This window comes from Natrix helvetica (genome assembly GCF_964273705.1).
Source record: "Natrix helvetica genome assembly, chromosome: 6".
In the NCBI taxonomy this organism is placed as follows: domain Eukaryota; kingdom Metazoa; phylum Chordata; class Lepidosauria; order Squamata; family Natricidae; genus Natrix; species Natrix helvetica.
Window position 1 is genome coordinate 72,059,197 of NC_138553.1, and position 12,625 is coordinate 72,071,821.

The window sequence follows — 12,625 nt, forward strand, 5'->3', positions numbered from 1 at the left end:
AACCGATCGCTGCCTCAGCCTTAGTTAGGTAAATCCTCTTGATAAAAAATAGAAAAAAGGGAAAATAAAAAATCAAAATAATAAAACCTGGGGAAAAATCCTAATAACAGCTAAATATCACATAAAATTACTATTGGAGAACCCAGCCTATTTGCTCAATGCTGAGTGTTCCCCAAACTCGTCCTATCGGGCGGACTGAGTTTTTAAAACTGAGCCAGAAGAGGCAAAGGAGGCGTGGCCAGAGGGGAAAAAATCTACTCAGTCCATGGGCAAACAGGCTGTGTTAACCCAATCCTTGTACTCTCCAAGCAGCGCTATGGAGAATAAGCATTTCTCTTCTCTCCAAATTAACTTTACTCATTCTTTTTCTAGGATTCTGAAAGTAGGGTGACAATGAGGTTAAGAGTTCAGTTTCATGAGACGTGTATCTGGGATTCCAGAGAGACATGCACTCTTGTTTTAAGGTAATAGAAAAGCAACTGAGTCACTTAGTTCAGTCCCTCATGAATACAGTGCAGAAGTAGATTGATAAGGTTCAAGACTAGGTGAGATGTTACAGCAACTCCTTGCTTGAATGAAAGCACAGCTCTCGGCACAATCCAAGACCCGTTTTACTACTGAGGAGAGCTGCATGCTTGGTACAGACTTTGAGCTTTCCGCATTTTCAACTAAACAATACTATTGTATTAAGATTGGCAAACCATACACATCCAACAAGCTTAGAAAGAAAATACCTTTTTTCAACATAGCATATGCAAGTGATATATTCTAACTTACCGTATTTTTCAGAGTGTGAGACAGACCTTTTTCGGGTGCGTGTTATACACCAAATACAACATGTTTGGCCTCCTGAAACCCCGCCCCCTTTGCAAAAATGGCCATGCATAGCCTTTAGGAGGCTTCCAGAGTGCTCCTGGGGCCTGGAGAGGGCAGAAATGAGCGAAAAATGGGCCGGTTTTTGCTCATCCCCCCCCCCCAGCACCCAGGAGCACTCTATAAGCTTCCTAAAGACTATGCATGCCCTTTTTTGACGAAAAACAGGCCCATTTCCCTGAAAAACGGGACATTTTTGGGAGGTCTGCAGAGTGCAAAAACTTTTTTTTTAATTTGCCTCTTCAAAATCTTGGTGCATCTTATATTCCGGTGCATCTTATACTCCGAAAAATATGGCATTATATATCCAAACACAAATTGGAGAACCTTATGGTTATACTTGCCTCTGTTACTTTGGACTGAAGAATTAACGCTTCTGGACTCATGCGAGGAATATCTATATGAATCTGTAACAGAAGCAGTTAAATTCAGAAACCTTCAAAATATACAAGCAGGTTCAAGTCAGGATGTATTTGCAGGTGTCACTTTAAAAAAAAAACCTCACCTTTAGCTTCCTAGGAGTCTTATCTTTTAGAAAGCTTTATAATATATACTTTAAAATCATTTCGTTATTGTGAGTGGTAGCTTATATAGTATTTTCTGTTTAAAAATTCTCTGCATGCCAAATGCTTCCGCAGCTACAAAGTAGGTTGTCATCTGTTATTGCACACTGTTTAATCATCCCTGAACCACGTTAAACTCATGACATCCTTGATCTCTTCTTTAATCCGTTAATAGAATAAAAACCATCAGTTACCCAAACACCCTCAAAATGAAGACAAACAATAAGACACCGGAAACAATTTATGCAGATGATTTACACAGCAACCTTTGGCAAGGAAGATTTTTTTTTTCAATATCAAATTGTATCCTAGCTTTCTAGAAGAGAGGAATCCTTTGAAAAAGAAATGACAGGCATCCAAATGAAGAGGAGGAAGTTTGGTTTATTTTTTAATTCACTGTATGCAACTGCCATATAATTACATTAGTGAATCTTATATGACCTCTAAAAGTTGGTGGGTTACAATCCCTTAGCTACAGTAAACTGCTGGATTAATTCAGTGATGAGGAATCAGAACTTCAGCCTGTTTCCCAGCTTTGATCTAACATAGAGGTTTCCAATATTTTAGGGGTGTTGTGGCCCGCCAGCGGCCAGCAGAGTGAGGAGGTTGGGGAGGAACACGGGCCAGTCCTGGAGTCTGGGGAAGGCTCTGATGAGGGCTCTGCATCGAAGGCAGAGATGGGGCCAGGGCCACATGCCAGTTATCAGCTGCCTTCACAGTCAGACATCAGTAAGGCAGAAGAACAGCTGAAGCCTGTTCCCAGTGTGCACATGCGCAGAATTGCCAGATGAAGGGAACAGCTAAAGAACAGGGGTTGACTTGGGAGTAAGGCCACAGGTGGATGATGAATGGCCCCTCCCAGAAGAAATAAAAGAAAAGTAAAATGGGAGTGGAGTTTGCAGGAGACAATTAGTTTACTAATTGGTTCATGATTCTCCAAGACTCCTTGCCAGGCTTTGCAGATATTGGCCTGTCAGCCAGATAAATCCTCCCTTGAAAGACTTTGCTGGATGTGAATGAGCAGAATTCACAGTAAATTAATAAAAGAGGTTTTTGTCAGGACAAGTAGCTTGCTTCATGCTCTCGGGAAGCCTCGGTCAGAACAAGGGGCATTCATGGATAATTTGTGACAGAAAGACCTTATCTTCAGACTATCCTGAAAAACATTATGTATCTTCTTCAGCAATGAACAGAACCAAAAGCAGAGTGCTCTTATGAGATTTAATTCATTTAATAGATTTATTCATAGCGGAAACCTGGCTTGTTTAGCTCATGGGCAAACCAAATATATGCGTTTTATACAATGTTGGAACAGTTTCTGATATGTGGCGAGATCCCATAGCTACAGTCACAAAGAAAAATACTTTCTGAAGCTATAAGATTTGGAAATTGCTGGTTTTTCTTTCCATTTTTTTTTCATTTAATTCAATTTTGAGGCTCCCCAACTCTTTAGGTTGTTTAATGTTAAAGGAGAAATAAAAGGAAACAACGTGAAGAAATAGAATGATTGACCCAAATTTACATAAAATGACCAGGAAAAAAAATCCAACTGCCATTTTATATCATGATTTACAGTATATTTATTTCTAAAGTTACAAGTTGAAAAAGAGAGGAAAAGGAAAAAAAATCCAGGTGCTAAACCAGGTCTCATACAAGTCCTACAAAATCAGATCCTTTCCTGATTTACATGAGAAACAATAGCGCATCCTCATATCGATACCAAATGCCAGGATTTTAAAGCCTAGGAGAAAAGCTATAAACACCAAAAGTTCTTTTCCAGAAGGAATCTGAAGACTGAAGAAACTGAATATGACCTGTGAATTAGGAATAGAAGGATGCAATATACTGAAATGAAGAACGTAAATGGTTTAGAGTTTAGGCAGTTGTATCAGGTCAAGGACCATATTAGATTTTGTGCAATACATCGAAGGCTGTGTTCCATAGCTAGAACCTGGGGCCGCATGTGGCTCTTTCATCCCTCTGCTGTGGCTCCCTGTTGTCGGTTGGCTCCACAATTGATAGGATTTTCAGTTAGGACAGGTACAGGAAAAAGGATGGCATGCTAGAGGAGACTATGGAGCCGGGTGGGGGGAGGGGGGGAACCAGACTTCTGATCAACAGAAGAAAAAGGATGCTACATTAGGAGGAGACTCTATGGTAGGGGAATCGGACTTCCGGTCGGCTCCAGAATTGAACGGGGGGCTTCCGGTTTGTGGCTCTTTGAGTGTTTAAGGTTGCCAACCCCTGGGGTAGGCAAACTGAATTTTTGATAATACATTTTAGTATTTTAATTACATTAACCTTTTTATTATATATTCTTAACCAAATTTTATATATATATATATATATATATTTGTGTTATATTTGTATATAGGTATTTGTGTTACAACCCCTGGTATGCCTAAATATGGGAGGAAGGTCAACTACTCCCTCTTTCTGTCCTTCGGCTCATCACAGAAAACCATGCAGGCAGAAAACCATATTTTTATTTTTAATGTTGCCTTTTTTTTATATTTGTGTTGTATTTGTACTGATAAATAAATAAAGGGAGACTAGTATAGATCTATTTCGAGCTAATTAGCTCTTATCAGCTAGCCATACCCTTCAAATCCCAGTAAGGGTATGGCTAGCTGATGAGAGCTAATTAGCTCGAAATAGATCTATACTAGTCTCCCTTTATTTATTTATCAGTACAAATACAACACAAATATATATATATATATGTATGTATGTATGTATGTATGTATGTATGTATGTATGTATTTGTATTTATATTTATATTTATATTATTTATATTTATATTTATATTTATATTTATATTTATATTTATATTTATATTTATATTTATATTTATATTTATATTTATATTTATATTTATTTATATTTATAATTTATATTTATATTATTTATATTTATATTTATATTTATATTTATAATTTATAATTTATAATTTATATTTATATTTAAAAAGCATATACCCCTTTCTCAAAAAAAGTTGCAGCTGTCCATAAACGAAGCCGGGGCTCTGACAATCAGGACCTATGGTAAATCATAGCCTAAGCTGTTTCTTATGATCAGATAAATCACTTTAACGTGTGCATTTCAAATGTCCATTCTGTTTGGGATAGTATTGTGGTAACAAAAAACAACAGGGATATTCTTGCTACAGAACACACTTCTGAAATTGCCCTCATTAGAGTCAATTCCTTTACCTGTCTGTATGTATCCTGGTGAGTTTCCTCATTTCTTGAATCATAATATTGTTCAACAAAAGCAAAGTATTCTTTCCGTTTTCTTTGCAAAGTGCCTTCTCGCCTATCTGTATTTGCAGGAAGATAACCCTAGACGTTGAGAGGTAAAAAGGGCAGCGGTTAATCATTAATTCAAGGGAAAAAATCAGTACTATATTATCAGGCATTTTCAAATTAATTTAAGTCAGCAAAATAGCCAAGTAAATTGGGAGTTTTCACCTTTGAAAGTTTGAGCAGCATTTTACTGAACTATTTTGCTAATGACTGCAGTGGAAACCCAGATTATATCGTGCTACTTATACTTTTATTTTAGTATTCATAGTAGAAAATAATATTCTGTTATTCAAAAGGATAAGACCGACTAAAATTTCAAATGGACTGAAACTTCACCTAATTAAATTTAAATTCAATCAAATTTAAAAAGTTCACAAATAAAAAAAATATTGTATGAACTGAAAAATCTGATCTTTAAAACTTTAAAATAAAGCTAAGTTACACTTTTCTTGCAAATAAATTCGGCATTAATGTAAATCAGATTTTGGCAACTTTACAGATACCCTTATGTGATTTTGCATAATGGCACAGGCAACATCATTAAAGAAGAAAATTATTTTTAAAGTGATTGAAATCTTAGGAGACTGCAAAGTGTACAATTTTTCAGAATCATTACTCTGAAAACTCACAAATTTAGACAGTTTCTTGAAATTAACCATAAAAAGTGTATCACAGGAACCATATTGCCAATCCCTGAAGCATAAGCGAAGAACATGGCCTGACTCATCTTCATTTTGCAGTCTTATAGATGTTAATATATCCATGTAAAAAAAGAAGTGCATTCAGAGCAAAATAATTGAAAAAAGGAAGATTAATTTACTTTATTGCCCAATTTATTTTTCAGCATGAAAAAGAAGAGAACATCCCTATACAGAAATTCATTACTTCCACAAAATCTTAAAACATCCATATTCTGCTTATTTTCTTATGTACATAAGTTAAGGTAAAAGAATAAGGGACAAAAATGAGATAATAGCCATAATTTGTCGGTAAATGAACTGAAATCCTAATAAGGAATGCTACATGAAATTACTGAGAGTTGGTGGATGCGAGTCAAAATTCAAATATAGGCAATCCTGGCTTAATGACTGTCCTGTTTTGTGACCATTCAAAGTTATGATGGCACTGTAAAAATAACTTTATGATCAGTTCTAGCATCTCTGTGGCTGACATTCACGCACATTCACAACCGTTGCAGTCTCCTGTAGTTATGTGATAACCATTTTGTGCATCATAGCCAGCTTCCGACAAGCAAAGCCAATGGAAAAGCTGACAGTAAAAACACCAGCCATGGTCATGAGATGTCTTGCTTAAAGACCATTGGGTAATTTCCGTAACAACTGCTATGGAAGTGAGTTGTAAGACCATTACACTCACATGAAGTCTCGCTTAACAATTGCATTGCTTAAAGACAATTGCCGGTCCCACTTTTTAAGTGAAAACTACCAGTTCTTTTTTTTTTTCTAAAATAAACTGATTCAATCAGAAATGGGGAAAAAATTATAAAATTACTAGTTGATAGCTCGACGATATTTATTTATAGGGTGAAAATGTCCAGACATAATTTCTAATGTTGCATTTTTCCCCCTTACCAGACTGAACCCCCTTGTGGAGTACTATGAAGCCGTTACCATGGCAACTCCACTGAGCTGTATAGTAGATGCCATTTTATGGTAGTACAGTAAAAGCCATTTTAAGGCACAACAGGCTGTATCTTAACAGAACACAAACCCTAAGGGTGTTAGGGGAGAGTTGTTAGCAGAGAGTAAGTCATCTGCGTACCAAGTTTGGTTGAAATTGCTCGAGGCATTCCAGAGTTATGCTGGAACACACACACACACACACACACACACACACACACACACACACACACATATGCAAAAGTTTTAGGCAGGTGTGAAACTGTAAACTGCAGCTGTAAACAAAGAATGCTTTCAGAAATATAAATAATGAGTGTTTATTTCTGTCAATTTGCAAAATGCAAAGTGAGCGAACAAAAGAAAAATCTAAATCAAATCAATATTTGGTGTGATCACCCTTTGCCTTCAAAACAGCAGCGATTTTCATAGGTACACTTGCACAAAGTCAGGATTTTGTAGGATTATAGTCAGGTTTATAATCAACCAATTATACTAAACAGGTGCTAATGATCATTAATGTCACATGTAGATTGACACCCAGTCATGAACTGAAACAGAAACAGCTGTGTAGGAGGCGTAACACTGGGTGAGGAACAGCCAAACTCTGCTACTAAGGTGAGGTTGTGAAAGACAGTTTCATGTCATGGCAAGATTGAGCACAACAACAAGACACAAGGTAGTTATACTGCATCAACAAGGTCTCTCCAAGACAAAGATTTCAAAGCAGACTGGGGTTTCAAGATGTGCTGTTCAAGCTCTTTTGAAGAAGCACAAAGAAATGGGCAACATTGAGTATCGTAGACAGAGTGGTCGGCCAAGGAAACTTAGTGCAGCAGATGAAAGACACCTGATTAAGTGAAGCACAGCTTAAATTCTTAATGCAAGTAACTCAAAGATATAGATTACGCTTTCGCGAAACATAAAACACTCATATTATGCCACACAGTAATGGGCGATTTCAGATAATCTTTTGGCAGTTATTAAAAATGGAATAACTACTACATTTTTGTCTTGCTTGCTAACAGCTTCATTGTGCAAAATGAACCTGGATCTCCCCAATACTAATCCCACGCCTAACAAATACACCACACATATTAGAATGTATGGCAGTGAGGGATAATAAAACAAAGCATACAAGGTACTTAAATACTGTCTGTATCTTAATTTTAAGAAAACTGACTTCAAACGCCTCAGGAAAAAGTTGGTTGCAATCTACTGTGTTTCCCCGAAAATAAGACAGGATCTTATTTTCTTTTGACTCCCGAAATAAGCACTTGGCCTTATTTTCGGGGAGGTCTTATTATTTTTGAGGTGCAGGAGGCAGCGAGCGTGGTCACCTCATGGCTGTTACTGTGTCGCAATATTTCCGGGTGGGACTTATTTGAGGGGAAACAGGGTATTAAGATCTACACTAAGACAGGGGTGGGAATCAACTGTCTCGTTATTCAGTTCACTCCTTTTACTTACTGAATTGTCCAGAGAAAGAAAGTTAAGCTTAATTACCATTATGGCCAAATCAGAAAAGCTGTTCATTAATCTCTATTTACATAACAGGATGTAAAAACCATTATCTGATCCTTTACACCTCCCTGGCAGTCAGATTAACTAGCTGGAGGAATGGCATCTGCACAGCTTCTATTTTCTAGCACCAGCTAAGCATTTTTGTTAAAAGTGTGCACATGCATACATAGAAATACAGTATTTCCCAGATATTTTTTACACTATATTAGCTTACATTACAATTTTAGATTAAATTTGACATTTAATATCCTGTCGCATGGATTTATGTAAGGTTAAATATTAAATTCTAGACTTCACTTCTTGTCAACAGTTTGCATTTATGTATGATACTATTAGTATCATTAAAAACAATTTAATTTCCAATAATAAATTTAACTGTCCATGGGATATATACGCTTTCCTTAGGGCAGACGTGTTTTCTCTTACTCGGTTTTTAAGATTAACACAGGCATTGTCTCTCTGAATCAACAGCTCCATTATTCTACACCAAGCCAACTTTTATTTTTAAACTATAAATAACATACATTACCCACAAACATGAATCACTATACAATTTTTTTAAAAAATACAGCAACCTTGTTTATTGTTACACACAAGGAATGCATCTGTACATCAGGAGATTCATAAGACATTCAAATTTCATTACCCAATGGGACTTTCCCAAACTCCTTTAAGTATGATCTTTTTTTGGGGGGAAAAAATCCAGGATCTCTCTTTGGAATTACAATACTGAACTATATCTCTTATTTTTTTTAAAATCTGAAATGCTTGTGAGAATTGCCTTGTCACAATGATTTCTATTTGCCTTCATGATGCGTATCACTTAGCATTTTGTGAAATTCAATAGAAGTAGTACTTTCTCAAGTTCTAAATGTTATTTTGGTGATCAAGTTCCAAATTCTCACACTAGGTTGATTTTTTAGGATCTGACTGCAGTATTTCATACATGTGACCATAGGTACTATTATTATCCCTGGCATCAATAATGGAGCTCTTTACTGATTCAACCCTTGTCTATCTTCTGGTTTGTTTGCAAAGTGAATTACACCTTTAGGAGTTTTCCTTTATGGCAAGTGTTAGAGATCAATTCTGGATCCTCCTTTATTCTTTATACCCTTCCCTTGAATACGCCAATTCATGGGTAAGAGCTTCAGTACCACTGTTTCACTGATAATATTCTATCAACCTTTTGTGGTTGACGAAGAAGCATGGCCAAATAGATCACGTTACTGTTTTGACTTGGGATGTTCTTTGCTCAAGCTGAATATAAATAAGACAGTGACCTGATTGTCCTTCCAATTCCCCCATGCATTTCTCTCCTCCATCCCATTTGTCTCTGCAATTTCCAGATTGTCCCAGTTTCCTCTGCCTCTTAGGATCTTGACAGTTGATGATCAACTGACTTTGTGCCTATTTATTGAGTTTTGTTATCCTTCTGAGGTAGGCAAAGTCAGGGAATAACAATAAGGATTCCAGGAATGGTCTTTATTGTTGTAGGACAGAAGAACAGAACTTGGAAAGCACGTTGAAGCTTTTCTTGAAAGTGAAAAAGGACAGTGTTCTTTTGGCCATACTGTTTGTAATGCTACTTAATAGTTGTGATTCAAGCAAAATTATACATGGCAGACAAACAACACCATCATCATAAAATCCTGAAGTACTTACTGAGAGGAGTTTCCATGTAATTGGTCGTACAAGTTTTGGAATTCCTGACCAACTCAGCTTCCGCAATTCTTCTACTCGCCCAACCAAAAGAAAAAGAGCAATTAATTAAGAAATTGCATAAAAATACATTGGGGTTAAGATCATTTCCTTAAACATTTCCTTATAAAATTATGTGTAAGCTCTGATTGTTGTACATGAGTTCCTGTGCCTACCATAAAAAGGTTCTTGGAATGTAAATCAAAGAATCTCTGTGATTGGATTCTTTGCTGCCTAGGGATTGAGTTCAATGCCGGCACTTAACAATGAAAAACACAATTTAAAAATATTGGTCTGCAAATATAATTATGACCTTTTTAACCACGTAAGATTTACATTATAGAATAAATCCTGGCTTAAAGTTAGCATCTAAACCAGTTTGGGGATAAAATTGCCTTTTCACAGGATTATTACCGTGTTTCCCCGAAAATACGACAGGGTCTTATTTTCTTTTTACTTACAAAATATGGCCTTGGGTTTATTATAGGGGAGGGCTTATTGTTTTGGGGTTGCCGGGTGGCTGCTCTGTTGCGAACTGGCTCCCGAAGAGCCAGGCACAGCCTCAGGGGCGAAGCAGCCATGAGGTGACCAAGCTCACAAGCAACCGCCCAGCAAACCCCCTTTCCAGTCGGGCAGAGCGCCATTCACTGACCTACAGGGTATCCTTAAGGCTCCCGCAGCTTGGCACATTAGGGATGACCCCTAGGTCGGTGAATGGTGCTCTGCCCGGCTGGAGAGGGGGTTTGCCGGACAGTTGCTCGTGAGCGTGGTCACCTCATGGCTGTTTCGCCCCTGAGGCTGTGCCCGGCTCTTCGGGAGCCAGTTCGCAAGGGAGCAGCCGCCCGGCAACTCTCCCCTCCAGCCAGGCAGAACGCCACTCCCCAACCTAGCGGTATACCGAAGACGCCAAACAATGTGAGCATCTTCCCCCCCCCCCCGGCTCCTGCGGCTTGGCGCCTTCAGGATACTGCTATGTCGGTGAGCAGTGCTCTGCCTGGCCGGAGGGAGGGGGTTGTCCAGGGGGTTTATTTTCGGGGGTGGGCTTATATTTTTGCCCATGTGAAAAATGTGGCAAGGCTTTAGTATCAGGGCAGGTTGTATTTTCGGGGAAACACGGTAATCTGAATCAACTTGATTCTGAAAAATATGACAAACCTCTTGATAGTTTATACAACTCTAACAGCGATTTAGTCTATGTTATTCAAATATTAACCTTGCTTCTGAAGTTTATTTAATGATTAGAGATTTGGGAGGAATTTGGTTTCTAAATCTTTTTTAAACAAAGTTGATATTATTTATTTACATCACTTCTAGAAAAAAGTGCTTAAATGTCTCAACATGAAATAGTTTATTTTGATTATACAAAGAGGTTAATCAAAATGCCTTTTGTAAACTGGATACTGCAATTAATGTTTGAAACATAATGATTCTGGAATAATTGGGTGCAAAAGATAGTTGTCCCCTTGATTATTTTCTTCAATATCTGAAATCTTTTAAGAGACCATGAATTTAAGATTTCTCAGGTACTAGCTTTTAAAAAGAATTATCATACAACACTCGGAGAAGGAATCTATATTTGAATTGCAGCAAAAGTTTGTGGATTTGTGGATTTTTGACAATATTTGAATTTGGGGGGGGGCATGAAAAAAGACAAGTAAACTTTTCAAATAATATAGTAGAATAAGTGAATTTGTTTTGTTTACAAAGGTCATTTTTACCTCTCTTTTTATTAGTATTAATACATTTGGAATACATTGCAGTAATACATTTATATAGAGAGGCTGAATAAAACCCAGTTGGGTGTATTGGTTAATGGCTGGTCTACAAACCAGGAGATTGTGAGTTCTAGACCTGCCTTACAAGTATAAAAACATAACATGTTTGCAACTTAAAAATGGAAACAAGGAAGGTGTTTGAAGCTCTTACTTTATTGTACCTTAGATAACAGCAAACTCAAAATTACCTAAAGCTCACATAACTATGCAACCAACTAGATGGCCTCCTTTGTAACTGCTTTCCAACCAACCTTCCTGTATCTAGGTTTCAAAATGCAGAGAGACCAAGAAAAAAAAGCTCACTTTAAGCTTTTCTTTTTAATTCACGAATTAACTGAAATGTTCCCTAAATGCAAGTGATTCCTGTGTTGTCCAACTGTTCTTCCTAGCCGTTCCTGGGCATTTATAAATAGTACATGTTTACCTGTTATAATCTGTTGATACATATGCATTCTGTTTGGGTGGGGAGAAGAAAGCCTGTATCAAAGATTTTTAATGCAAATATTTAATTCCTTTGCTGCACCACATTCGAAACATTTACATACAAGCTGCACATTGCAGACGGAGAGATGAAAAGCACAAGCATCAGAAAGAGTGAAATATTACTACATTACATTCTTCTTTTGCAGATTTTACTCAAAGAAGAATTTCTACGTAGTTATATGACAGATATTAAAATTGAGTACAGATGATTCTCCATAAAATCCCAAGGTCCATTTTATTCTGGTTTACTAAACTCTACTGCCAACCCAGTAGGAAAATACAGGTAGTCCTCGGGTCCTAAATGGGAGCCAGAATTTCTGTGGCTAAGTGGTCATTAGGTGAAACATTGTGCTGCTTAGTGGCAGCAGTTTCAGGAGTCTCAGTTGAGGTCCTTAAACCAGGACCGCACCATCATTTAAGCAAGCATCTCATACTTCTCCTGCCCTGACACGCTCGCCTTCACTCCCCCACCTATCTCTAATGACATCACCACATCAACAACTGCAATTCTGCTTTTTATAAAGGCATAAAAACAGAAAAGGAAAAAAGTGCAAGACCTGAGCTCCTACAATAGATCACCTGTCAAATAATTCCAATGATGCTGCTTATGTTGTCCCACTGCAGGGTTTTTTTCTCTACATACAAAGGATAAGTTTTATTTATGCTTCTTATTCCTTCTCCAAAATGAGTCATGATGGGCAGTACGGATAAAATATATCAAATTATTTCAAAAATGGGGAAAAGTATACATTAGAATTATTATT

At 37.2% G+C, this 12,625-nt stretch overlaps 1 protein-coding gene across 2 annotated transcripts in view; it reads right to left on the reverse strand.

The window, feature by feature from the left end:
• Window positions 1-12,625, reverse strand: part of TBC1D22A (TBC1 domain family member 22A) — a 133,963-nt gene that overhangs the window by 92,852 nt on the left and 28,486 nt on the right. For both annotated transcript variants that reach the window (XM_081958796.1, XM_081958795.1), the window contains exons 5-7: window positions 9,568-9,638; window positions 4,649-4,777; window positions 1,218-1,280 (exon numbers count right to left, since the gene is read on the reverse strand). In XM_081958796.1, the coding sequence (XP_081814922.1) occupies window positions 1,218-1,280; window positions 4,649-4,777; window positions 9,568-9,638 (263 nt within the window). The remainder of the gene's footprint in view (window positions 1-1,217; window positions 1,281-4,648; window positions 4,778-9,567; window positions 9,639-12,625) is intronic.